Consider the following 27300-nt stretch of genomic DNA (forward strand, 5'->3'; position numbering starts at 1 on the left):
CACGGCTACCTACCTGTAACCAGGTATATTGCAATGTTCAGCTACGTTGAAAACCACGCATCACCCAAATATCACGACGTTGAATACCAGATATCGCCCAGCCATAGTAGCATGTTGGATACTGGCCAGGCTAGGGACTGAGAAGGGCATTTTGGATTCAAATAAACAGCTCGACCCTGCAGCTCGTTTGAAAAGTTTCTCTCCATTTTTCTTTTGTTTTACCTCAGTGTCATGTAAAATGGAAACACCAAGATTGTCATTTGGAGAGCGCATAATAACATAGCTGTGAGGAGAGGACTATTGCGCTCAGGTCCTGCTTTGGGGCTAATAATAATAATAATAATAATAATAATAATAATAATAATAATTTATTTTTTATACCCCGTCCATCTGGCTGGGTTTTCCCAGCCACTCTGGGCGACTCCCAACAGAATATTAAAAACACGATAAAACATTGAACATTAAAAACTTCCCGTGGGCATCTGTTTGGCTACAATGAGAACAGGATGCTGGACTGGATGGGCCAATGGCTTGATAGGGGTCCCCAAACTGAGGCCCGGGGGCCGGATGTGGCCCAATCGCCTTCTAAATCCAGCACGCGGACGGCCCGGGAATCAACATGTTTTTACATGAGTAGAATGTGTCCTTTTATTTAAAATGGATCTCTGAGCTATTTGTGGGGCCTGCCTGGTGTTTTTACATGAGTAGAATGTGTCATTTTATTTAAAATGCACCTCTGGGTTATTTGTGGGGCATAGGAATTCATTCATATATATTTTTCAAAATATAGTCTGGCCCCCCACAAGGTCTGAGGGACAGTGGACCAGCCCCCTGCTGAAAAAGTTTGCTGACCCCTGGGCTTGATCCACCAGGCATTTCTTATGCCATTTTGGATTGGTAAGATGGTTTGAGGCAGGAGCCGCTGTCAGTTTCGGCAGACCGTCGCAATCTATTTTTGCAGGTGTGCAAAGGCTGACTAAACTTTAGGAGAGGTCTTCTGTAGGGAACCATAAGGCTGCATGTTCAGAGTCCCTAGTGCTTGCACAAAGTCGGGGTGGGAGCTCACTCTGATTTCCCCACTGAATTTCTCACCCAACCATACACAGCCCTTCATGCCCCATTGCGTGTCACGCATGAGACTCCCCTGACACATCAAAGCAGCTTTTTGATGCACAGGCACGAGGGAATGTACCGGAAGGCAGGTGAAAATGCCCTGTGGGCATGAGTGGACCCACTCATGGTTCTTTGGATACAAGGCAGAGTCCTGAAAACGGTGCTCATCAGTGGTATCACCTTCTGCTCACCAAGCTGCATCTTCTCTTCCATTTCTGGTCACATCCAGACCTTTGAACTCATTCCAGCATATGCTTTGACACAAAGCTGTGATACGTTACCTGCAATACTGTACTAGAAAACTTGTGGATTTTTTGCAGGAGCTTTGGAGGGGGGGTGAGCTCTCTCTCACACACACACACCCGGTGCAGTGTGGTGAAATAACAGCTCTCTCCCACTTCCATCAAACCTGGCAAGCCGGTCCCTCCCCAAGTATCAGTGTATGCCCACATGTGGGTTTAATGTTCAGAAATGGAGTACATAGGCTAAATCCAATGTGCATAGACCCATATCTCACAGTCACCCCCCCCATAAAATCTGGGTCTCTTGCAATTGGATTACACATGTTTGTGGACCTATATGTGGATATCTGGTGGGGCCAAGCATGTTGGGTAGGCAGTCCTGTTTTCACCATGCATTGCATCATCAGAGAGTGATCCAAATAAGCCCGTTGTTGAATCTCACCCAACATCCAGTTGCCGTATATCAGGAATCCCCAAACTTCGGCCCTCCAGATGTTTTGGACTACAATTCCCATCTTCCCTGACCACTGATCCTGTTAGCTAGGGATCATGGGAGTTGTAGGCCAAAACATTGAAGCCCCACAGGGAGCCCCACAGTAAGGGGAACCCAATAAATATTGAAGGGAGGAGAAAGGGAAGCGTCACATTTCTGCAAGTATAAGAAATGATGCAGCTATGGGAGGAAATGATCGACATATGTTTGCAACAGGAGCGGGAAACCTTAAGAAATTGTATTAAACTAAAGTAATTTGGTTGGATTTGTAATAATTTGGGAAGTTAATAAAAAAATATTTGGCGAACATAAGAAGTTCCCTTATACAGACTAAAAAGAAGAAGGGTGTGCATTAGCAATGCAGTGTCCTTACTCCAGATGGCTTCCTTGAGGGGAAGATATTCAAACGATGAACAATTATCGGGGAAACAAATGCACAAACCCCCAAATACCATGGTACAGAGTGAAATGATTCCGAAGGAGAATGTTGCAGACTTGGTTACTGCTATTAGCTGGTCCTTGCCCCCCTATTGCATTCCCTGGCTAAATTATGCTTGGAAATCATTTTTGCAAATTAGTTTCATGGTCTGTTTCCCTGCTACACAAAAGTGGATTAAAAAAATGTTGATCTCTTTGGCTCCGAAACAATGATTTGAGAACGGAACGGAGTATAATTTAACAATCCTCTGTTCTGTTTCCCCACCCCCGTTTTGCTATTAAGACAAGCAAACTGCAGTTTCAGTTGGACGCAGATAGTGCAGACAGAAAATTGGAAATGTTGTGATTAACTCAGCTTTGCTTAGTCGTTCAAGCCCTATTACAAATGCAAAAGTTTTTTTAAAAAATGTTCACTTCATAAGTGGATGGACTCTTTTGGGGCGCTGGAAATTTAATTTTATTCCACTGCTATTTCTCAGTGTGCACGGCCCGCGGGCCCACACATTCCTTTCCCTTCCATCTTGGTCCCTCGCCTTCTTTGAGGGGGTGGAGGGAAAGGGAGAAATAGCATAAAATATTTATGGAGTATTTATTTAGTGCATTGATAGCATCCACCAGATCTGCTTGCCATCCTCAGAGAAATTCAACCTCGGAAGTATATAATTAATTTCTGCAATTTAATAAGGGAATTACAGCATTGGGGTGCTGCACTTAAAGTTTGCGCTAGCTGGCTAGCTAGCTACCTTTTATATTCCTATTATGAAAATACGCCGGAGAGGAACGGCATCTCATTTTATCCATTCTCCGCTATGCTTCACTCATTAATATTTACAAAGAGCCTTAAGAATGTTTGGGCAAATTCTGGAAGTATCTGCTCTGTTTATAAAATCCAGTCCCCAAGGATCCGTCACATTCTAGCGTCACGCTGTACTGTGACCAAGAGACAGATCCTTCATTGGGGCTAGGCAGATATGAGCATGCTTTCAGCTCAAAGACTGCAGTCGCTAGAATCTCTGAAGGCTGGAAGTTGTCCATCTAGTTCCCTCCAGATGACAGCCCAGGATGGATCTCTTAATTTTGCCCATAGTATTCACAATTATTTCTGTAGCACCATCAATTTGATTCAATTTAATGCTTGTATGCAGCAGTTCCAGCAATTAATTGGAGCCCTCAAAGCAGCTAACAGCAGTAGCAAAGGTGGACTTTAACTAAATTTTACTCAGAATGGCCGAGATCTCATCTCACAAAGAGCGTGCTGTTGGCTTTATCAGCCTCTCCAGGGACTTTGAAACATGCAAACCCTCATTCAGCACGTGCAACTCTGTTGTTATGGCTGTCAAGTTGCTAGTTCAATATGTAAAAGTGAAATCTCAATTTTTATCCGGTTGCAGACCCATTGAAACCCATGAACCCAGGTTTGTCATGCTACATTGGCTCCCAGTACGTTTCCGAGCACAATTCAAAGTGTTGGTGCTGACCTTTAAAGCCCTAAACGGCCTCGGTCCAGTCTACCTGAAGGAGCGTCTCCACCCCCATCGTTCTGCCCGGACACTGAGGTCCAGCGCCGAGGGCCTTCTGCCGGTTCCCTCACTGCGAGAAGCAAAGCTATAGGGAACCAGGCAGAGGGCCTTCTCGGTAGTGGCACCCGCCCTGTGGAACACCCTCCCATCAGAGGTCAGAGAGATAAACAACTACCTGACATTTAGAAAATACCTAAAGGCAGCCTTGTTTAGGGAAGTTTTTAATCTGTGATATTTGATGTATTTTAATGTTTGTTGGAAGCCACCCAGAGTGGCAGGGGAAGCCCAGCCAGATGGGCGGGGTATAAATAATATTGGCTTCGGTTAGTCTACTCTGAGTAGGCCTGGCATTGGACACAACCCTCTATCTTGCTGTATGTAAAAATTGACCAAGAAATCTTTTTTATATAAAAAAAAATATGCTTGCTAGTCTCAGATTAGCATATCACAATTATGACAAAAACTTGATTTTAAAAAAATGAAATGATCAAAACAACACGAATAAATGGAAATTGAAAGGGAGCAGATATTGGCTGAACATTAAGAGACACTTTCCAACAGTAAGAGCTGTTTTGGAGTGAGCAGGCTGTCTTAGGGGCTCGGGGTCTGCGCTCTCCCTTTGCTGGGTGCATTTAAGCAGATGCTGGACGGCTATATGCCAGGAATGCTGCAGTTGCATCCTGCATTATAGAACCTGCATGGAGCAGGAAGTTGAACTAGGTGACCTCCCAAGTCCCCTCCAATGCTAAATTGCGTCATAGAAATCTGCCTTATGCTGAGTCATTCCACTGGTCCATGTAATTATCATTATTTATACCCTGCCCATCTGGCTGGGTTTCCCCAGCCCCTCTGGGTGGCTCCCAACGGAATATTAAAAACACGATAAAACATCAAACATTAAAAACTTCCCTAAACAGGGCTGCCTTTAGATGACTTCTAAAAGTCAGACAGTTGTTTATTTCCTTGAAATCTGATGGTAGGGCGTTTCACAGGGCAGGCGCCACTACCAAGAACAGGGCCGTCTTAAGTATATTTGGCGCCGTGGTGCGACGGATCCCTCCAGCGCCCCTGCCCTGCTCTGTTTCCCAGCGCGGTGGGCAGGCGGAGCTGCGCGGGCGGGCGGGCACAGCTGCGCAGCACCCCCCCCCTGGCGGGCAGGCGCCCTGCACCACCCAGCCTGGCCGTAGGGCCGGCCCTGACCAAGAAGGCCCTCTGCCTGGTTCCCTGTAACCTCACATCTTGCAGCTATGATCTTACAGTGCTGTGGAATTCCCCACAGTACATAACTTTTTTATTTGCCTTTTCCAAAGTGGTCCACATTGCTTAAAACATCAGCAGAATGCTGCAGGATATGTGGGTGACTCCCTTCGCAAACAAATTAAGGGGGCAGACTTCGAATCATGCGCTGGTATCACTGCTGAGAGCTCCAAACCCCTCACAAATTAAAGGACACGCTGAAAGCTCAGTTTATATAACTGTAATATGTACTTATCTAAGGTGACTGACAAGTTTGTATGGGTACCCTTGTGCATTCCCATCATATATGAAAAAGTCTGACAAGGCATTTGTACCCATGGGCATATCTCTGCCGTTGCTCCAGGTAACTGGCAGAAATCAGCATGTCAGCCAGGAAATCAAAGGTGACAGTAAGACGGATTTCTATTTGGATCAAATTAATTCCAAATTTATTGTCGTCTCCTAGGTAATTGTAACTGGAAGGCTCAAAGGACTTCCTTGCCACTACCAGAAATGATTCTCTGTTTGCTGAACACACAACAGAATCTCAAAATGTCATGGAAACATAAAATGCATAGTTTATGGTCACAGTTGTTTACCATTGTTTCCAGCATTTCTCAGATTCACTTGTGTTGCCACAAAGCAACAAAGATAGAAAATAGGTCATATTTTCTTTGTGTGTTTTTATTCTACTATTCCTTCGATAAGCTTAGAGTAGCATGCATGGCTTTATCCCCACAACAGCCATGTGAGGTAGATTATGTTGAGAGAGATTACAGAGTTAGATTCCTCAAGGTTATTCAGCGAGGTTCATGGCTGAGTAAGGATTTGAACCTGGATCTCTCCCATCAATGATGATCATGGTAGCTTGGCTTTCTCATAGATTACATCTCCTTTCCAGCCTTTTGGAGGTGCTACTCTGTACGTTTTTTCACATTTTTATAAATGCATACAATGGCTCATAACACTCCACTTGCTTAAGGTTGGGCGTTTGTTGAATAAAAATACAATTGATTGATTGATTGATTGATTGGAGTGGGGACCTGGTTTGGTTTGGGCCATTCAAAAAGATAAATATACAGAATTCCAGTGTGTATCGTTCAGGGTATAACCAGGCTGTTCGGAGCTTGGTCATTTATTTCCCTTTGTAGCAGCACCAAACTACATGAGACATCTGGTACCTGTCTGTAAGCTTTGCCCCACAGGTCAAATAACAGCTCCAGTGTATCCAGTCTCAAATCTCCCAACATCTCTACCCGTTATGCTACTAGATACATAACCCAGCACATGGCAGTAGAGTTATAGTGGTGAGTGAAGAAAGCGCTGAACTCCCCCTGCTGCTCCAACTTGAGGAACCTTGGCTAAACACTGCAGTCAAATGTTGTTGTTTAGTTTTTTAGTCGTGTCCGACTCTTCGTGACCCCATGGACCATAGCACGCCAGGCACTCCTGTCTTGCACTGCCTCCCGTAGTTTGGTCAAACTCATGTTCGTAGCTTCGAGAACACTGTCCAACCATCTTGTCCTCTGTCGTCCCCTTCTCCTAGTGCCCTCAATCTTTCCCAACATCAGGGTCTTTTCCAAGGATTCTTCTCTTCTCATGAGGTGGCCAAAGTATTGGAGCCTCAGCTTCACGATCTGTCCTTCCAGGGAGCACTCAGGGCTGATTTCCTTAAGAATGGATAGGTTTGATCTTCTAGCAGTCCATGGGACTCTCAAGAGTCTCCTCCAGCACCATCGTTCAAAAGCATCAATTCTTCGGCGATCAGCCTTCTTTATGGTCCAGCTCTCACTTCCATACATCACTACTGGGAAAACCATAGCTTTAACTATACGGACCTTTGTCGGCAAGGTGATGTCTCTGCTTTTTTAAGATGCTGTCTAGGTTTGTCATTGCTTTTCTCCCAAGAAGCAGGCGTCTTTTAATTTCGTGACTGCTGTCACCATCTGCAGTGATCAAGGAGCCCAAGAAAGTAAAACCTCTCACTGCCTCCATTTCTTCCCCTTCTATTTGACTGCAGTCAAATATGACTTGGCAAATGCAGCCCAGTTAATGCCACTGGATATCTTGTTTTTAAAACGCCTTGTTTTGGCTTGCTCAGCTGTTTTACAGCCCTGTTACACCTTGCCACAAGAATAGGGCAGGGAGGAATAGGTTATTCACACCAGCCCCATGTTTGGTGCCATGTTTATTTTCATCAGTGGTGGGGGTAGTGCCCACCAGGGAATGGTACAGCCGAAGGCAGGGAGCCCCACAGTAAGGGGAGCCCAATAAATATGACGGGCATAATTCTAGTTTTGTCTCCACCCACCTCCTCGCTGCTCAGTACTATGAGAGCAACACTGAGCCTTAGGAGGAGGAAACTGACTGGGAATGCTGCCCCCCTTGGACTGGCTGTAAGTAAGAAGGCAAGCAGATGAGGCCAGCTCAGGGCACACTAAGAGTTGTGGGGCAGTGCCCCATTTGCCCTAATGGATCAGCTTCCATTGAGTCCTTTGTAATTTTGTGGAGTCCAACCAACAATCCAATACTACCTTAAAGACCAGCTGTCTTCTACATCACTTTTCTGTGGACTTCTTTCCAAAAGAGTGCTTGGCGAACTCTGCCAATCGTCTCAGACCAGCTGGCTTCCTGAAGAACCCTGAAACGCAGTTTTCCAAACCCAGTGCTCTCCAGATGTTTGGGATGACGGCCCTGAACCTAGAGATGCAGCACTCGCTGTGCAGTCCAAAACACCTAGAGAGCACCAAGTTTGTGAAGGCTGCTGTCACATGTCCCACTTGTGTGCTGCGTGCTCCCCTGTGCATTCCACAACGGCCGTCTGTGGAACCGAAATCCTTCATAATTAATGTGCCCGTCATTCTAATAAAAGCCTTTTCGTTCCTCTGGTGTTTTCAGCTATGCTGCTTTGTCTGGCAATTATGCCTCTGTGACATTTTTAAGCAGCCTCCGGTTACTATTTCTCGACGTTGCTTTTCAGACAAACTCATTTGCTGCAGGAATCCAGGTGGCCAGGGGCGTTTGTCTTGTTTTGTACCTCTTATGCAGGGATGGACAACTTACATTCCCTACACACACACACACACACACACACACACACACGGTTCACAAGCAAAATTTGACAGATGGGTGCGGCTGGCCACCTGTTAATCACCTGATGTCAGAATCACACCAGGCACCACCTGTCTGGTACTTTGGAACACAATCAGCTGATCAGCAGGACTTCAAAGGACAGTGCAGGGCACTTTGCAAGGGGCTTTGCAATCTGTGTGATCACCGGGCCTAAGAATGAAGGGCTTCTGACTTGTGGGCAGGGGCTTAAGCAGTAAAATGCATGAATGAGCAAGTTTTGAGGCTAATGGGTGCCCCACACATTGAGAAGTCAACCCCCCCCCCTTGTGCTAGAAAATAGTATGGTTGCACCTAATGACAACAGTACTACTTGGGAGCTCATTTCTGTGTGATATAGTGGCATCATTTCACTATATTTGATTCAGTGCTCAGAAGACGCATTGCTGTGCTCATGATGGAATGGCAGCTTGTGCACAGGTGGACAATTTCCCTGCTGGGATGTTTATGGTTTCCTTGATTTGAGGCTGTTTTGTTCTTGAAAGCACCATTCTGCAATGCCCACCTGCAGCACATGGTGGTCTGGATTGCATAAGTCTGTCCATGGCTGGCTGTTTCTGCTTTGGGGCAGAAGGCTGGACTTAGCTGGCCAGGTAGCCTAATCTCTCTCTGTTCAAAGGCTTCTGGTCTCTCCCTTGGTATACCACATGATACATTCCTCATTTCTTTTATTCGTGTAGTTCAAGGTTGGGCAACCTGCAAACCTTAATTTCATGTAAATAGGGGTGGGGAGTGTCAGAAAGAGAGATAATTCTTTGGACTTCAGCTCTGCCCCCTATGGCACCTGGCAGATTTTTATGGGGGGATTGTGTGTCCCTCAACAGAAAAAAAAGCTTGCTAACCTCTACCTATGACCTTTGATAGACTTCTACATTGGGTTTATATTCCTCATATTTTGGTTTACTTTGGTAGGATGTGCCTGTTTTAATAATAATAATAATAATAATAACCATTAAAAACAATGAAAAGTTTGTCTTTCAAATTCAGTCTCAGGTCCTATTTTTAAAAAACTGCATGCCAGGTGGCTTCATACACAAAACTATCACCCTCACCCATTTTGTTGACACAAACTCCTTTGGGGAAAGTGCTGTTTCGACTGCAGAGCTGTTAGTTTAACTGACCATATTACAGCAAGCAAACCAATGGCCATCAATAAACTAGTGATGAATGCCAGCTCAATAAATACGATTTATCGCTTTTTTAAAAAAACACACACACACACATACACAGTTCTAAAAACTGCTTTTTCTCATGCTGTGCTTCCTGAAGACCAGTGCCGTCTTGCTGATCTGCTTCCAGGGGGAAGAGAAAGAGGCTAGTGAGTTTTCATTCTTTTTTATGTCCTCTAGGTTCACAATAGAACAGGAAATTGAACTGAAGGATGTTCTGAAGGGCCTTGGAATTACAGAAGTGTTCAGCCGGAGCGCTGATCTCACCGCAATGTCTGGTAAGAGGCTTTTTGCACATGTGTGTTGCATCCTTGCACATGTTCTTAAATGGGGGAAGATTAAATTGACCTCATATGGCGGGCACGTCCAACTCCCAAGAAACTGCAATCTACTCCCAGTATTTAAAAAACTGGCAGTGATCTACCCAATGTCATTGGAGAAAGGAGGAGCTTTTTTTAGGGGAGAGAGGCAAAAGTTGTTGAGCTTTTTTTAGGGGGGAAGGCCAGAGTTGTTTAACAATACAACCAACTAATGTCGGCAGCAGACTATAAAAGACCACCCTTTTGATGCTACGTAGGGACAGCGCAAGCGGGGCAGGGGGCTCGGTGCATCCTAAAATGGTGAAACACTGGTACATCCACACATAATGAAACCACCTAATATAATCCAGTGGATTGCCCAGTGAATGTAATCTTGCTTTCATGATGGGCAGGTATATCTGAATGACCAGCAACTGGGCTGATAAACAGCACACACCTATGCACTTTTATTAAGAAGCAAGTCCCACTGAGTTCAATGGAGCCTGGTCTAGGTATGTCTAGGATTGCAGTCTTAAACAGGGGAAAGGCGGAACTTGGGGAAACAAAATAAATACAATTCCACCGCTTGTTTGTGTATAAATTGGAGTGGCTGCTTGTCCACCAAGAGGTGCTCAAGGCAGTTTCCAATCGAAGATTAAGACATCATTAAATGTCTCTGATAAAGGATACTTGTGCTTTGTAAAATAGCAAAGGGGGGGATCTATGAAGGCATCACTGTGGAGATAAAAATCTTTTTAACGACAGTGGAATTGGCTGAACTATCATTCCGTAAGAACAATGCAATCGGCGTCTGCCCAAAGAGTTCTGCTTCTTCAAGAAACTGTTACAAAAGCCCTCTGCATCAATGGGAAGCCTCCACACACTGCCATGACTTTTAACAAAGTATTAGTCATGCCCTCCTCTATTAAGGTTTCTGACTCCCACCTCCAATTAGGTCTGACTGCCATGCTTGTTAAAGTTCTCACTCACGTGTTCTCTCCCCTTTATCCCTGTGCATTTCTCACCCGCCGTTTGATGCCTCTCTGTATTGGGTGGTTCAGGTGAGCAGTAAGGACAGCACTGGCAGCTGGCGTACAGCCAGCAACAGTAGCCGGCTGATAATTACAATGTTAGGGCCACGGCGAGATGGAGACCTGTCATGACCGCAACAGAAGTGATAGAGTTTTTGTGTCCTATTATGCATTGCAGGGCTACCCAGATCGTGTAGGCATCTTATATTTTCACAGTAAGACATTGCGCTAGCAGTGATTTAAGTAAATCTTCTCGTGTGTGTGAGTCATTTGCTCCGTTCCTTTTTTGAAAAATGGAAAAGAACAGCCTCACTTCATTAGAATTGTGATCCATTAGGTCCAACACTCTGCTCTGGAAGGGATGTGCCAAAAATGTTTGTGTCAAACTAGGTTAGTAATGGAGCGTTCAATTAATCCATTTTTACCGCCTGCTTAGATTAGGCTTTCTGGAGAGAACAATCAAGAGGGCCCCATCACACAGGGTATAACACAGGGTTGCCATATTTCAAGAAGTAAAAATCCAGACAGCTCAGATTTTTTTGGACAATCCAAAGTTGTTGAGCTTTTAAATTTTTAAATTTAAAATTCCTTTGGGGCACCAATTTAGCTCCCAACCCCTGGACATTACCAGAATTTTCCAGCTTATTTTGTGACCCTAGTATAATGCTATTTTCCTACTTGACCACCTGATTTGATCCATGGGAGATACATTGTGCTGAGACATGGAAGTTCCAGTTATGTTTCCTAGCTTAATGGATGTTGATAGACAACTTGCTCCAGAAAGACATCTACTTTTTACCAAACAAAACAAAAAAATGAAAATATTAGAATCGTCTTGCTGCGAATTCAGCTTGCCGTGTGGCTGCAACGTTTGAAGGCAGGGCTAGTCACAAAGACCCCTTAATGCAAGTTGCTGGACCAGTCAGTTACTACAAATTGCTAGTTTCCACACTGGTGTTTCCAAGGCAAGTTAGAAAATGCAGGCGTCAAATCTGTTAGCAGGCTAGTCAAACAATTGCCTTCCGCCTAAAGGACTGGAGGAAATGAAACTGATCACTCCTCTGGTTTTTCTTTCCTTTGCAGCTAGTACTGAAATCAGTTAGGCTGGTAGAGGAGGGACAAAGTGGTCTGTCTCTCCTTTGCCAACCTGCTTGCTGACCTGTGGCGACCAGGTCAGTTGTTAAGCACTGGTCTCTGTGTTAGGCTGGTGCAATATTTATACCCTGCCCATCTGGCTGGGTTTCGCCTGCCACTCTGGGCATCTTACAGCACATAAAAATTCGTAAAGCATTAGACATTAAAGATCGTCCGATACAGGGTTGCCTTCAGATGTCTTCTAAAAGTCAGATAGTTGTTTATTTTCTTGACATCTGATGGGAGGGTATTCCACAGGGCGGGCGCCACTACCAAGAAGGCCCTCTGCTTGGTTCCCTGTGAGGGAACCACCAGGAGGCCTTCAGAGCTGGACCTCAGGTGTCCAAACTGAACAATGGGGGTGGAGACGCTCCTTCAGGTATACTGGGCCAAGGCCGTTTAGGGCTTTAAAGGTCAGCACCAACACTTTGAATTGTGCTCGAAAACGTACTGGGAGCCAATGTTATATGGACTGGTGTTATATGGTCTTGCCATTTTTGTTTTTTAAAAAATCCATTTGGATTTCCTGCCTTCCTTCCCTTAACTGGAGGGGTTTCATCTTCTGCAAGCCCTGGTGAGCATCATATTCAGAAACACAGAGAGACCCCCAGCTTTCAGGAGACTTTTAATCATGAGCTGTCTTTAATACAATCAACCAGCTGTATTAATCAGCAATGGGTGACCAGAAGCCACAGCACAATGTTGCTGTTGTTTTTTAAAGTATTGGACCTTTCCAGCTTGCAGGACAGGATTAAAACACTGATTCTAAATCCCCTTATTTGGAGGCAAGTCCCTTTGATCCAAGAATCTATGTGTGAATGTGTGTGTTTAGAACTGCCACATCAGAGCACATGTGACTGTGCATAAAAGGTAAAGGACCCCTGGACAGTGAGGTCCAGTCAAAGGCGACTATGGGGTTGTGGCGCTCATCTCGCTTTCAGGCCGAGGCAGCCGGCGTTTGTCCACAGACAGCTTTCCGGGTCATATATAAAATCAGGAGTAGAATGAGTCAGGCAGAAGCGAATAAGCAACAATTCTTTAGCCTGTTGCTAGAACAGCACACCAGTGGATTAAATTGAGCGTGTAGGTGATGTAAAAACAAAAGAAATTACATGTTTCCACTTGGTACATTTGTTGAACCAACAGTAATAATAAAGAGTAGCACATTAGCAAAAGGATAGAACAAACTCTCTAGAGGGGAGGAAACAAAACAGCTACTAGACTAAGACTGGATATGTAGGTCATCTGCTTCAATGCTCAAGTGTTCACAACCTTATTATCAATTACCACAGCCTCTGACTACCTGGAGAGTCAACGTGTTAACAGTAGGAGTCACCAATGGAACGGAGGGGATCCTAAGTCCCTCTGCTATAGGATTTGTGAGTTGGAAGGGACCTTGGAGGTCCTCCAGCTTAGCTATTCCCACCCTTGGATTCCTAGATGTTCTGAACTACAAGTCCCATCATCCTTAGCCAGCAGGGCCAGTGGTCAGAGGTGATGGAGGATGTTGTCCACCAACATCAAGGGACCCAAGGTTGAAAAAGGCTGCTGTAGTTCAATCCACTGCTGAGTGCAGGATCTACAATGCAGGATGCAACTTCAGCAACAGTGGGGAGCTTGTGGACTGCCAGTTGTTGTTGGACCAAAACTCCCATCATCTCTTACCATGAACGGTGGTTCCTGGGATTGATGGGAGTTGGAATCCCAGAACATCTGGAGGCCCACAAATTGCCAGGGTCATACAGCATCCCTGTCTAGCCTCTGCTTCGTTGTCTCCAGTGAAGGAGAGCCTTCCCAAAACAATCCATTTACAGTCGTACCTTGGAATCCGTTCCCGGAAGTCCGTTCAACTTCCAAAACATTTGAAAACCAAATGGCGGCTTCTGATTGGCTGAAGGAAGCTCCTGCAGCCAATCAGAAGCTACGGAAGCCCCGCCAGACATTCGGGTTTCAAAAGAATGTTCACAATCCGGAACAAACACTTCCGAGTTTGCAGCGTTCGGGAGCCAAAACATCCGAGTTCCAGGGCATTCGACAACCAAGGTATGACTGTACTGTCACACACCCTATTTAACAATAGGAAATTTCTCCTAAAAGCCTTGTTGATAATCTTTTCTCTTCAACCAGGTGTGGAGAACATTTTATACCCCAAGGGCCACAGCCCAAGGGACAGCCCTCTGAGGGCCACATGTCGGTAGTGGGTGGGGCCAGAGGCAAAAATAGGTGGGACAACAAATGTAGGCGAGTTTCTACTCGCATGCCTCTCTGCCCTTCATACAGGCAAGCAGGAAGCATTATCGAAGTTCACAGGTGCCCCAATGCAGGGAGGCCCAACAAGGCCCCGCCGCCATCAAGGGGAAGCCCAGCCCCTCAAAATTGACAGAGACTCATCCCCATACGAGCTTTGGGGGACGGGCTGAAATGTCCTCAGGCTCATAGAGTTGGCGCCTGTGTCAAGATTCCAAGGGCACATTCCAGCCAAGCAAAAACAGTGGCAAGGCCAGTGAGGCGTGTGGCCTGGGGAAAGGGCCCAGGGTCAGATAGAGAGCCCTCAATGGCTGAATTCAGCCCCTGGCTCTGAATTTCCCCACTCCTGCCTTAAACTGAAAACCAGCAGCTAGGCCACAAGAGAAGCAGGTTTGCCTCCGCAACCAGCTTTCCAGAGGCATGTGGTTGCCTGGCCAGTGCCAGCAACAAAACAGTGGCCTCGATTACTCTTCGGCTTGATCTAGTAGAGCATTTCTGACTACTTCTGCACCTTTATTTAGCTCCTTCAAAGTGCTGATGCAGCGGGCCCTAGGATTGGGCTGTAAAGAACAAAACTCAGCAGCTGCTTTGAACTGGCTTTGCATTTCATCCAAGAGACAAATTGTTTTCCGAGAGATTTATACTTTTTCTGCACCTTTACCTTATGAAAACCAGCAGGCAAACCTTAAACCCACAGACCTGCTTTTACGCGCCCAAATTAACTCCTCTACCGTTTTAAAGATTAAGTTGTTTATAGAGGAACGTTGAGCATTAAGCATGGAGAAGATTAATGGGCTCCACAGCAGGGCTGTTAATTTTTCTGTGTGAGTAACAGAGGCATCCCAGGTGGTGGCGGAAAGGTTTGCTCACAGTTGGGTTTTATTGAATTAAGCACCCAGCGATAATTTCAAAGTACCATCTTTAAATTACTTAAGAGCTCTGGCTTGATGTGGTAAATGCAGTGCTTCATTTATTTTTGTTTCTCACAAAGGCTACTTTCCCCCTTTTTTAATTATTAGCAGGGCGAGAAAAGAAAAATGAAACACAGGATTTTCCTCTCACACAGGATTTTCCTCTCAGTCATTTCTCCTCTAAGCATGCAAAACATGAGTGTATAAAATTGCAATTTTGATGCTCAGGCTGTTTTCCCAGTTTAGGGTCTGATGGGCAAATCTTTTGGCCTCATTTGTGTTCATGCTGATGATGATTTGGGTTATGGGTGTCTGTTCAGCACATCTGGTTAAAAGAATTAGGTGACAGTGATGGGATAGACATTCTGCCTTCGATCCTGGAGAGCCACTGCCAGTCAGAGTAGACATTACTGGGCTAAAGGAATCATTGAATTGACTTGACATTAGTGCAACACGCTCATTGGAGTTGCCCTTGATGAGAGATTGATTGTTAAACCTACAGCTTTAGATGTATGGTGTAAATGTGGGCAGAGACAGAGAGCAAGTGCCTTTGGAGAGATCTGATGTGAGAGTGGTAGATTGCTGGGAGTGTTTTAGCTTAGCTTCCTCCTCCTGCACTCAACCTGTATACAGTGGTACCTCTACTTACGAATTTAATGCGTTCCGAACGCACATTTGTAAGTCGGAAAAAATTGTAAGTCGATTCCCATAGGAATGCATTCGTAAGTAGAAGCAACCCTATCTAAAAATTCGTAAGTAGAAAAAATCCTATCTAAACCGCATCCAAGATGGCGGACGGAGCTCCGTTCGTAAGTAGAAACATTCGTAAGTAGAGTTATTCGTAAGTAGAGGTACCACTGTATCTGTAAATAAGGTACAGGTAAAAAGGCAAAGGACCCCTGGACGGTTAAATCCAGTCAAAGGCAACTATGGGGTTGCGGCGCTCATCTCACTTTCAGGCCAAGGGAGCCGGCATTTGTCCACAGACAGATTTCCAGGTCATGTGGCCAGCATGACTAAACCACTTTTGGCGCAATGGAACACCATGACAGAAGTTAAAGTGCACAGAAACTCTGTTTACCTTCCCGCCACAGTGGTACCTATTTATCTACTTGCACTGGTGTGCTTTCAAACTGCTATGTGGGCAGGAGCTGGGACAGAGCAATGGGAGCTCACTCTGTCGCGGGGATTCGAACTGCCGAACTTCTGATGGGCAAGTCCAAGAGGCTCAGTGGTTTAGACCACAGTGCCACCCACGTCAGCTGTATATAAACTCACAGTACACATACTAAATCTCGGACGATCTCTCTCAAGGGAAAGCCAAGCTCACAAGGTGTCCCTGAGATTTGTGATCATTAGGAGAAACGGGGAGAGCATAACCTAGTGAAGTGATCTAATTTGCACCTCCTGGAGCAATAAACAGATTAGAGTATAATTATCGTTTGCATTTTGCACTTCTCTGAATTTTGCGATATAATCTAGGCTCAAAAAAGAACCAAAATCCATTAATTTTTTTTTAATAAAAAAGTGCATTCTAGGATAAAATAAACTTATAAATGAGTACATTGAGATAAAATACACACTTGAATACATATGTTTTGATGAAACACGTATGCTATTTTATTAAATGAAGTATGGACACACACAGTTGGAAATTGCTAATAGCTTTGCAGGGGGAAAGGACAGGTTGAAGAAACAACATTTGAAATAAATGCAAGGTTTTAAAAGAAAGTAGTATGATTTAGTACCGGTAATTAATTTTGCATATAAATGGCTTAATCGTAAGACTTTATATTATTATACCAAGCCCAAGAACTTCAAAATAAATCATTGGTTATTTTATTTCTGCTTCTGTTCCCCCCCCACACACACACACACATATTTAATGTTTCATTGGTGTGTGGGTGTTTTGAGCACACTGATAAAAAAAAATTAAGAGGAGGAGGCAGTGAACCTAGGGTTACCTAAAAAATAAGCTGCATACATAAATGTGTATATCAGTGGAAATAACACACAAATGCTTTGCATTTGGCATAAATTCAACAAAATTGCGTACAAAATGTGTATATTCAGAGAAATCCACACAAGTGAATGCAGATTTGTGTACATGAATGGTACATGTGTGGGCCGTGCTTCAGAGAATATGTTTAGGGTCGGCACAAACGGAAAGAGGTGAGCCCAGCTGTCTAGAAGAGGAGATATGTACAATCCCTGATACATACCAAACACACACATACAAAAATAAAACTGCAAAGTGATGCTGAAATGGAGTGAACAAAACTTGAGACTGGGGGGGGGGGATGAAAAACTATGACACGTCCACCCATTCCTACTTTTCCTCTGACCTTTGTTTCTCCTTCCTCCTCCAGACAACAAAGAACTTCACCTTTCAAAGGCAGTTCACAAGTCTATCTTCGAAGTGAATGAAGAAGGCTCAGAAGCTGCCGCTGCCTCAGGTTTGTACCTCCTCAAACTATTGACTCAGTTACAGGAACCACCGCTATGCATCGGCAGGGTGTAATGACTTGGAGCATAAAATGAGAGTTTAAAAGTTCTGGGTTCAGATTATAGTTCAGCCGTGAGCTCGCTTGAATGGCTTTAAGCTACTGCCTCCACCTCACTTCCTGGTCTGTTGTATGGGATAATGACATGGGTGTAACTTGCTCAGAGAATCCTTTTGACCTTGTGGGCTTGGCCCTTGTGAGAAGCAGAACGCTGGACTAGATAGCAGGGCGTTGCAGCGGAGCAAGCCAGATAGCATACCAGCTCATATTCCTGCATTGCAGGGCATTGGACTAGATAAGCCTCAAAGTCCCTTTCATCTCTACAATTCTATAATTCTAAGGTCAACCCTGGATTGGGCTGAGGCAGCCTCACTGGATCCACCCATAGTGATCTGGGGCTGTTGAAAGGGAGAGCAGTCTGGCAGTGAGGATTTGGCATGGAGGAGAAACTCAGGCAAGCTGTGTGTCTCCTTCTCCCTACCCCCAACTATGTGCTCAATTAGGATTTTAAACATGCAGTGAAGAGGCAGCAGGGAGAAGCGCCAGATGAGGCCCTAAATCAGATCAGAGGACCCATGCACAGCACTACTAGACATTAGATGGTCCTTGGTGGTCTGAGAGCTATTCATAAAGTTGGAACCTGTGCCCTGTTGCTGCTATATAGCAAAATGTTGAATTGGAGTCAGAACTTTTTGTTTCCAAGTAGGCTGGTTTGCAATGACAAACCTAGACAGCATCTTAAAAAGCAGAGACATCACCTTGCCGACAAAGGTCCGTATAGTTAAAGCTATGGTTTTCCCAGTAGTGATGTATGGAAGTGAGAGCTGGACCATAAAGAAGGCTGATCGCCGAAGAATTGATGCTTTTGAATTATGGTGCTGGAGGAGACTCTTGAGAGTCCCATGGACTGCAAGAACATCAAACCTATCCATTCTTAAGGAAATCAGCCCTGAGTGCTCCCTGGAAGGACAGATCGTGAAGCTGAGGCTCCAATACTTTGGCCACCTCATGAGAAGAGAAGAATCCTTGGAAAAGACCCTGATGTTGGGAAAGCTTGAGGGCACTAGGAGAAGGGGACGTCAGAGGACAAGATGGTTGGACAGTGTTCTCGAAGCTACGAACATGAGTTTGACCAAACTGCGGGAGGCAGTGCAAGACAGGAGTGCCTGGCGTGCTATGGTCCATGGGGTCACGAAGAGTCGGACACGACTAAACGACTAAACAACAACAACAACAAGGCTGGAAATAGTGCAAGAATTCAGTTGCATTCGGATAAAGGCATTGTATATGAATAAAGAAGTGCCGGGGGGGGCATCTTTCTAACTGTTACGGAAGGACCAGATGGTAGAACTGTTTGCTTGTCACTTGCAAATATTGGCTTTTCCCACCAGCAAATCATTTTTGTTTCTTCTGTGGTTTGAATTGATCTCCCCAGGTCCAATTATTTCATTAGGAGAAAAAAGAAATAATCTTTGCGGCAAGCCCCCTGTACAGCTATAATTCTGGCTGAAAAACCACATTCCCCAAACTGTTCCAAGTGAGGATTCATGCCTGGGCATGCATGGACATTTTATTTACTCAGGCTTATTGTTGCTGTGTTGTTGTTTTCCCACATGTCAACGCAATAAAAGTTAAGAAGTTAATAAAACCCTTGGGAAATGCAAAGCTCAAGAGATCAGTCATAAAAGATTTCCAAATTTTATTAAGATCAAGCCCTGCCTCTCTACTAATATGTTCAGCCTACAGTGTTCCTTGCGTGTGCCAGGTATTAAAAATCAAATCTGCTTGCTGTTGGACCTCTCCCTCAGGAATATAATAAATGTTCAGCCATTTCTGTGTGTTCTCCCCCAGTTCAGCCACCTATTCAGCTCCTCAAAGTGCCTATCCATCTGTTATCTCCACCAGGACACCCTGGTTCTTCCGTGGCTGTAGCTTCTGCAAGAAAAGCAGAGGTTTCCACCGGGACAAATAGGACTCGGTGCACATGGGACAATGGTTCCCTGTTCACCAACTGGGAACAAGCTCTATATAGCAATGATACATGAGGCACCCTCCTGGGTGTGAAGCTGCTGCTTGCCCCTATGGTGTGGGGGGTATGCTGTGCCTGTGCCCACCTGCAGCCCCACCAACCTAGTACATCGCCATCGCCATCCTGCCCACCCCATCCCAGTTCCAATGAATGGGAGCAACAGCCCACCTCACACGCTGAAGCCAGCCATCCTGCAGCACTTATCCTCCCAGGAGCAAATCCCTCCACTTCCTAGGGGGAAAGCAACAGCAGCAAGCTGAGTCTATTGCCTTCATGCCCAGTGTGGGGGCTTCCAAGAGACATCTATTTTGCCACTAAAAGACCAGGATGCTGGACTAGACCCAGCATTTTTCTTATACGAAGAGCTGGGAAGAGTGACTTCGCCTTCACAAGAACAACCCTCCATTTGCTCACGGTGGTTAGTAGGGATCTAGCATCACATCTGTACCAACTCCTAAAGAAGAATCTTGTCTGTTGCTGAGGGTACACACTGCAGCAAAAGTGGTGTGATTATTTCCAACCGTAAGCCCACAAGTGCTATGCACACTTAACGTCTGTAACCAGAGTAAATTAACAAACGTTTTGCAATAACCTATTCAAGAGCTTGCATTTCTTTTGGGCCCAAATATTAGATTTCAAAGAAGGCCAGAGCAAGTTGCAGGAAATGACCACAGTCCATTAGAGCCAAGAGGGAATGGGTTTCCACGTTCACCTAATGTGTTCTACCACTGCTTATCATAACCCATGTGGGTGGCGGGACTGTCGAATGCAATGCATTTCCTAGGTTGAAAGGGAATGGCTGTCATAACTCTCTCTCTCAAAGTTCTGCCTCTTTTTGTAAGTTATAAGCCGTTCCCCCAGCAGTGAGAAATAAATGGCGCTACTGCCAGTTGTTCATCATTCCCAGAGCATAACTCAGCACATCCATTTCTTTGTGAGTCTCTTTTCATTTTAAGATGAGATTGCTAGCTGTGTGTCTTGTTGACAGCCTTCGCTTGCACAGAAGAGTTGTGGTGTGTGTTTTTTCAGATTTCCCATTTTGCGCTGTCTTTACATGTGTCCTTAATGGTGTGACATAGAAGAAGAGTGGGGGGATTGTAATACAAGGACATTGGTGGGATATTTCAAAGGTTGCCCCTTTGTCGTCTCTCCCCAGGAATGATAGCCATAAGCAGGATGGCCGTGCTGTACCCCCAAGTTATAGTGGACCATCCTTTTCTCTTCATGGTCAGGAACAGAAGAACAAGTGAGTGCATTCATCTCTTTTTTTAGTTGTTCTTGTTACTCCTGTTGAATCCTCACCAGGATATTAAGAAGCTGCCTTAAGCCCGGTGAGCTTATTTAACCAGATAGCCCAGTATTATGATGCCTGCTCTGACGGGTGGTCCCTGTATGTTTGTAGAATTATAGAACTCTAGAGTTGGAATGGAGAGATGACTCCAAGTCCAGTCCAGTCCAGTCCCCTGAAATTCAGGAATCACAGAGGAGGGATCCCTGACAGGTGGCCATCCAACCTCTTTTTAAAAACCTCCATTGAACGAGAGTCCACCACCATAGTCCATTCCACTGTCGAACAGCTCTTACCTTCAGAAAGTTGTCCATTGATGACTCCTAATAAATAGGACATGATGATCACCTCCTCCCACATAGGCATGCCCAAACCTTAAGATCATTTTCAGATGCCCTGATATTAGCGTTGCACCAAGTGAAGTGAGGCAGGTCGCCACCTAGGAGAGGGCCTTTACAGGAGTGGCCCCGCAGCTGTAGAATAGCCTCCCTAGAGAGGCTTGTCTGGCACTTTCTCTATGGTCTTTTCATCATCAGTTGAAGAAGACTTTGTTATTCACACAGATTTCTTAATTGTGGCTCAAACTAACTTCGGATTGTTATGACCTTAGGCAGTTTAATTTGGGTTGTAAAAGTGCATATGCTCTCTCCATTTGCAAGAAAAGTTACTTGCTTTAAAAAAAAAGCTTAGTATTATTTCCAGTTATTAACACCTTGTATTTTTACAAGACAATATACAAAATATTAATAACTGAAGGTGTCACTATTTTTTTTAAAATAGGGAATACTCAGGGAATAGTTATTGATGGGTGTTTATATACATTTAATTAATTACAATGATGGGGTTTTCTGACTTGTTCTCCTCCAGCAGAACATGCAATTTGTCATGCTGGGGTAAACCTCCTAAATATAGGCTGAGCCTGCAATTCTGTAATGAGTGTCTTGAGTGCCATAGTGGCCTCCCAGAAGCAAATTGGCTCTCCAGTCCCCTGTACACACATCCCAAAATACAATTGTTTGCTCCTGCTCCTGCTCCTGCTCCTCTCAACACATCTGTTTCGGGGGGTGGCAGCAGGGGAAATAATATATGAAATGGCTGTAAGACAATTTAAACTTCAAATCGCTGCTTTTCATTTATTTATTTTAATGTATATCTTGATTTTCACTGTCAAGGTCTCAAAGCAGCTTACGGTGATAAAAAAATATACACCATTTAAAAACAAAGAGGAAAGCTCCAAAACGGAGAGACCTCGTGAAGTTAACATGTCAACAGAAACCATTGGGAATTTATAAAACGCCAGAGAAGCATTTGTGATGGCAGAGGCCTCTTGAAATAAAAGCAGGTTTTAAGCAGGTGTCTGAAACTCAACAAGGGTAGTGCCTTTCTGACTTCTAGTAGGAGGCTGTTCCACAGGCTTGGACCCTCAGCACTGGAGGCATGACTTCTCATTAGCAAGAGTCGCGCTTCCGGTCCATGGGGGAGCGCTATTGTGCCCCTCCAGACAATCTCTGCTGTATAGCTCAATTGGTTGGGGCATGGTGCTAATAGCACCAAGGTTGCATGCTTGATCCCCCTACGGGGCAGCTGCGTATTCCTGCACTGCAGGGAGTTGGACTAGATTAGGCATAGGCAAACTCTGCCCTCCAGATGGTTTGGGACTACAACTCCCATCATCCCTAGCTAACAGGACCAGTGGTCAGGGATGATGGGAATTGTAGTCTCAAAACATCTGGAGGGCCGAGTTTGCCTGTGCCTGGACTAGATGATCCTCCGGGTCCCTTCCACCTCTACAATTCAGTGATTCTCTCATCTCAGCGACTGACTTGATGTTTTTTCCCAGCAGCAGCAGCAGCAGCAAAAAACAACAAACCCAGATAATGTGTATAGAACTCATTTATTTGTATAAAACAGAATTACTTGTGAGAAGCCATTCTCAGGATGGTGAGAGCCACTGCCAATTTGCAAGAGCGAGCCAGCGTTTTGACTCCCTTGTGGCCTAGCTTAAAAGACGCATGCAGCTGTCCTCCTTTCATCCAGTATCAGCTTCTGAAACTGAGTTTCTGCAAACTACAAGTGCAGGGAGTGCCATGTCCTGCTTTGAGGCTTCCCATTGGCTACTGTGAGAACAGAATGCTGGACTAGGCAGACCTTTGGTCTGAACCAGCGGAGCTGCTCTTATGTTCTCATAATATGCTGCACCTTTTGAGTCTTATCCCGCTCGTCAGTATTGCAGCAGAATACTAAAACTTTGAACCGAGAGTACCCAGTGCACCAGTACGATCCGTTATTCATGTGTTGGACAGGAGTGGTGAGAATAGCCTGCTATCTAACAAAACAGATTGATTTTAAGAGTATATGGAGTTTTCTTCGCCTGTAGTCTTGGGAAGAAGCAACAGCTGAATGGTAGAGAACAAGCTTTGCATGCAGGATGTTTCAGATTCAGTCCCCAGCAGCGCCAATTAAAATTACAGCATTGGTTAGCAGGACTGGGGTAAGATCTGTTCTACACACGACTCAGGAGAACTGCTGGGCAAAATGGACCGGTGGTCCGACTAAGACAGCTTTGTATGTTTCACTAGCAAATGATGCAATAATACATACGTAGTGGCCTATCCGTGTCCTAGAGATTGAATTGATGGGTCTGGTGGATTGGATCAACACTTCCCTCTACTCCAGGCATAGACAAACTCGGCCCAGATGTTTTGGGACTACAACTCCCATGTTCCCTAGTCCCAAAACATCTGAGGGCCGAGTTTGCCTGTGCCTGCTCTAAAGGTAAATGGTAAAGGGACCCCTGACCATTAGGTCCAGTCGTGACCGACTCTGGGGTTGCGCGCTCATCTCGCATTATTGGCCGAGGGAGCCGGCGTATAGCTTCCAGGTCATGTGGCCAGCATGACAAAGCCGCTTCTGGCAAACCAGAGCAGCACATGGAAACGCCGTTTACCTTCCCGCTGTAGCGGTTCCTATTTATCTACTTGCATTTTGACGTGCTTTCGAACTGCTAGGTTGGCAGGAGCTGGGACCGAGCAACAGGAGCTCACCCCGTCACAGGGATTCGAACCGCCGACCTTCTGATCAGCAAGCCCTAGGCTCAGTGGTTTAGCCCACAGCGCCACCTGGGTCCCTATGTGCCTGCTCTACTCATAGCCTTATCCAAACCACTCCATAATTGGATTGTTTTTGGGGCATATTGTGGTGTTCGGCATCTTTTTTAAAAAATAAAATAAATCCACTTCTCAAACAAGGAAACTTTTTTGCAGCTGGCCTTACAGAAAGATGCGGCACAACACAGTATAAATTTTAAAACAGAGTGCATGAACCTCAAATATTTACAAATTCTGTTAGTAGTGGGAAACTATCTGTTAACCTTCCAGCAGGTCCCATAAGTCTCTCACCGGTTATGAAATTAAGCCATAAAAGAAGACCAGATAATTGAGCAATTCTCCACCTACTGCATGCATAGTTCTCTAGTGGATGGAGAATTCTTCTATCCAACATGCGGAGTTGGAATAAATTTGACTCATTCTGCATTTAAAGGCAACCCAACCTAATTCACGCTCTCTGAAAGCGTATGCAAACCAAAACACAGCCATCCTTTGAAATTTTAACTGCACCAAATTTGCAGTGCTTGTTCTCCAGCTGGGTAACTTGTACAAAAATGTATGTGCTAGGATGAAGTGTGCATAAAATGCATACATTGGCAGGGGCGGTATACCCAAAATACATTGTTAGGGAAAGTGCTTTGCAGAAATGTGTGTGCTGTGCAGAAATTCGCACTAAAATGCTGGTGAGCTTTCGTGGGTACTTTTGAATAAAAATATTTTTGCAGACTGATACAGAGATGTGGGGAACAGAATTTAGGACTAGAAAAATGAGAAACCAGAATGGATTCTCCAGATTTGCCCATGGGCAGGCTCACATCCACACAATACCACATTTAAAGGGCATGAAGCAGCCAGGGCTCAGGCAGCTATGCGAAGGTTGGCGTTAATTCTCCAAATTGAGGCATTCTAGGGGTTTGGCATGGGCAGGACCAGAGAGAAGGGGCTTGGGGTGAATCCTAGGCCCAGGGGTCAGCAAACTTTTTCAGCGGGGTGCCAGTCCACTGTCCCTCAGACCTTGGGGGGGGGGGGCGAACTATATTTTGAAGGGGAGAAAATAAATGAATTACCATGCCCCAGAAATAACCCAGAGGTGCATTTTAAATAAAAGCACACATTCTACTCATGTAAAAACACCCTGATTCCCAGATCATCTGCGGGCCGAATTTAGAAGGCGACTGGGCCAGATCCTGCCCCCGGGCCTTAGTTTGCCTACCCATGCCTAAGCCCATTCAGTTCAGCCATGAGACCTGAAGACTTGGTTAAAGATTATCCATTTTGTCTGTGCAGCTCAGTATTGTCTACACTGACTGGCAGCAGCTCTCCAGGGACTCAAGCAGCAGATATTCCCAGCCCTGACACCCCGGAGTATAGGGCGGTATATAAATTCAACAAATAAATAAACTGCCAAGGATTGAACCTGGGACCTTTTGCATAAAAAGCAGAGACTCTACTACTGAGCTATTTTATCCATGAGTTTTCCAGCCTTGAATCCATACATTTTGAAAGATGCAGCAAACCCCCCTCCCCCCCCGGGGTCGCTTGCCCTCCTTCTGATGCCTTCTCCTCCTTTGTACATCTCTCTCTTTTTCTCTTCCCTTTAGGTACCATCATTTTCATGGGGAGAGTGATGCACCCAGAAGCGATGAATACAAGTGCTCACGACTTTGAAGAACTGTAATATCCCCACAAGGCTCACCAAACCCACACACACACACAAAAGAAAATAAGCACACACCGAGATTGCAGTCGATGTATTTAAGATTTGCCGTGTGATTTGTTTGTTTCTTTTTCGCATTGTTACATTTGAGGCACGGTCTGAACGGAAAGGAAGAAGGGAGAGAGAATCAAAAGGAAAACCAGCTTCCAGATCTTCACTTCAGCTAGAAATTGCAGGCTGCGGCTGTGGAAGAAAAGCTTTCAGTATTAAAGTAAATGTCGTCCTTGTGATATCTTGTGTTGGTCCTTTAAAATAAAAACCGTAACCATGTCAGCGGCCGCACTTTCTGTCTCGTTGAACTGCAATGCAGTTGGTCCCCAGATTCTGTACTGCAGTATCTTCCTATGCAGTAGAAAAAACTAATTGGATGCTAGGAGACATAATTAAAGAAGGGGTGGTTGATAGTATTTTTTGGGAGCCAAAGGGCCACATTCCCCATCGGCAAGCTCTCTAGGGGCCACATGGCAAGTGTGGGTGTGGCCATGTCAAACTCTCTTGCATACACAAACACACACAAATTGTACACAGGCAGATCAGCTGAGGAGGGGAGTTCTTGTTCCCTTTCAGCTCATCACATGATCTATTTCAGGCACGTCCAACAAGTAGATCATGATCTACCGGTAGATCACTGGACGTCTGTGGTAGATCACTGGCTTCGCCCAAAGAAGCTCAACAACTTTGGCTCCCCTAAAAATGCTCAACATTTTAGCCCTTCACCCCCCCCCCAAAAAAAACAGGGCTTTCTTCCCACCTCAGAAAAGCTCAACAACTCTGACCTGAACCCCTAAAAAATGGGCCTTCCTCCTTCCTAAAAACAATCTCAACACCTTTGACCTGAACCCCTAAAAACAGGGCTTTCCTCCTCCCTAAACAACTTTGACCTGAACACCCCAAAAGGAGGTAGATCACTGCCAATTTTTAACTCTGTGAGTAGATCGCAGTCTCTTCGGAGTTGGCCACCCCTGATCTATTTGATGACTAGGGAAGGGTGCAGTTTTCATTCCCATCAGGGTGCTCCACCCACCCCAGCACCGTGTCTGTTTTATTGCATTTTTATTTTTATTGCCATCACAGAAATTGGTACGTGCTGAAGTGGGGCAGAAAAATTGTTTTGGGTTGCTGAATTGGGAGTTAGCCCCTCCTGTGAGTCCAAGTACTAACCCGCAGAGCAGGTGAGTTGGTGCATCTCACAGCTCTCGCCTGGCCTCTTCATTCAGCCTCCGCCAGAGGTTTGAAAAAATGGCACCGCCTCTTTCATCAGCTCCATTCACAGACCATAAATGCAGGGGGTGGCAATTCAGCTGGTGAAGATGTGGGGAGGATTTCAAGTTCAGTGGTCCCCAGAATGTTTGGGGGCATTCTGCAGAGGAGGGGTGGAGCAAAATAAAGGCCTCGCTTCTGTTGTCCATATTTATTTTCCCCCCAGAATACTGCAGGACAACAGCCCCCTTCATGTTTTAAATGGAGTTGCACTTTTGCGGTGCTAACCCCTTGAAGGTCATGTGACTGCATCGGCCCCCTCCCACCACAGGATTCTCAAGTGTGTGCAAGGCCTCATTACATAGGATTTACTTTGCAGGCGGCCACACCTAATGTTGGGGGCCAGAGCTGGTGATGCCTTGGGGCTAAGGATTGTAACCAGCCAAGTTGTACTTGGAGTAGACGCGTAGAAATTAATGGGCATAAGTTAATC

At 45.2% G+C, this 27300-nt stretch overlaps 1 protein-coding gene across 3 annotated transcripts in view; it reads left to right on the forward strand.

Annotated features, from left to right (window-relative positions):
* Nucleotides 1–25880, forward strand: part of SERPINI1 (serpin family I member 1) — an 86456-nt gene extending 60576 nt beyond the window's left edge. For all 3 annotated transcript variants that reach the window (XM_088669172.1, XM_088669171.1, XM_035132373.3), the window contains 4 exons: nucleotides 9521–9618; nucleotides 17332–17418; nucleotides 20652–20741; nucleotides 25492–25880. In XM_088669172.1, the coding sequence (XP_088525298.1) occupies nucleotides 9521–9618; nucleotides 17332–17418; nucleotides 20652–20741; nucleotides 25492–25568 (352 nt within the window). In that variant the 3' untranslated portion in view covers nucleotides 25569–25880. The remainder of the gene's footprint in view (nucleotides 1–9520; nucleotides 9619–17331; nucleotides 17419–20651; nucleotides 20742–25491) is intronic.
* Nucleotides 25881–27300: the final 1420 nt, after the last annotated feature.

The sequence above is a fragment of the Zootoca vivipara genome, chromosome 5, assembly GCF_965207765.1.
Source record: "Zootoca vivipara chromosome 5, rZooViv2.hap1.1, whole genome shotgun sequence".
Classification (NCBI taxonomy): Eukaryota; Metazoa; Chordata; class Lepidosauria; order Squamata; family Lacertidae; genus Zootoca; species Zootoca vivipara.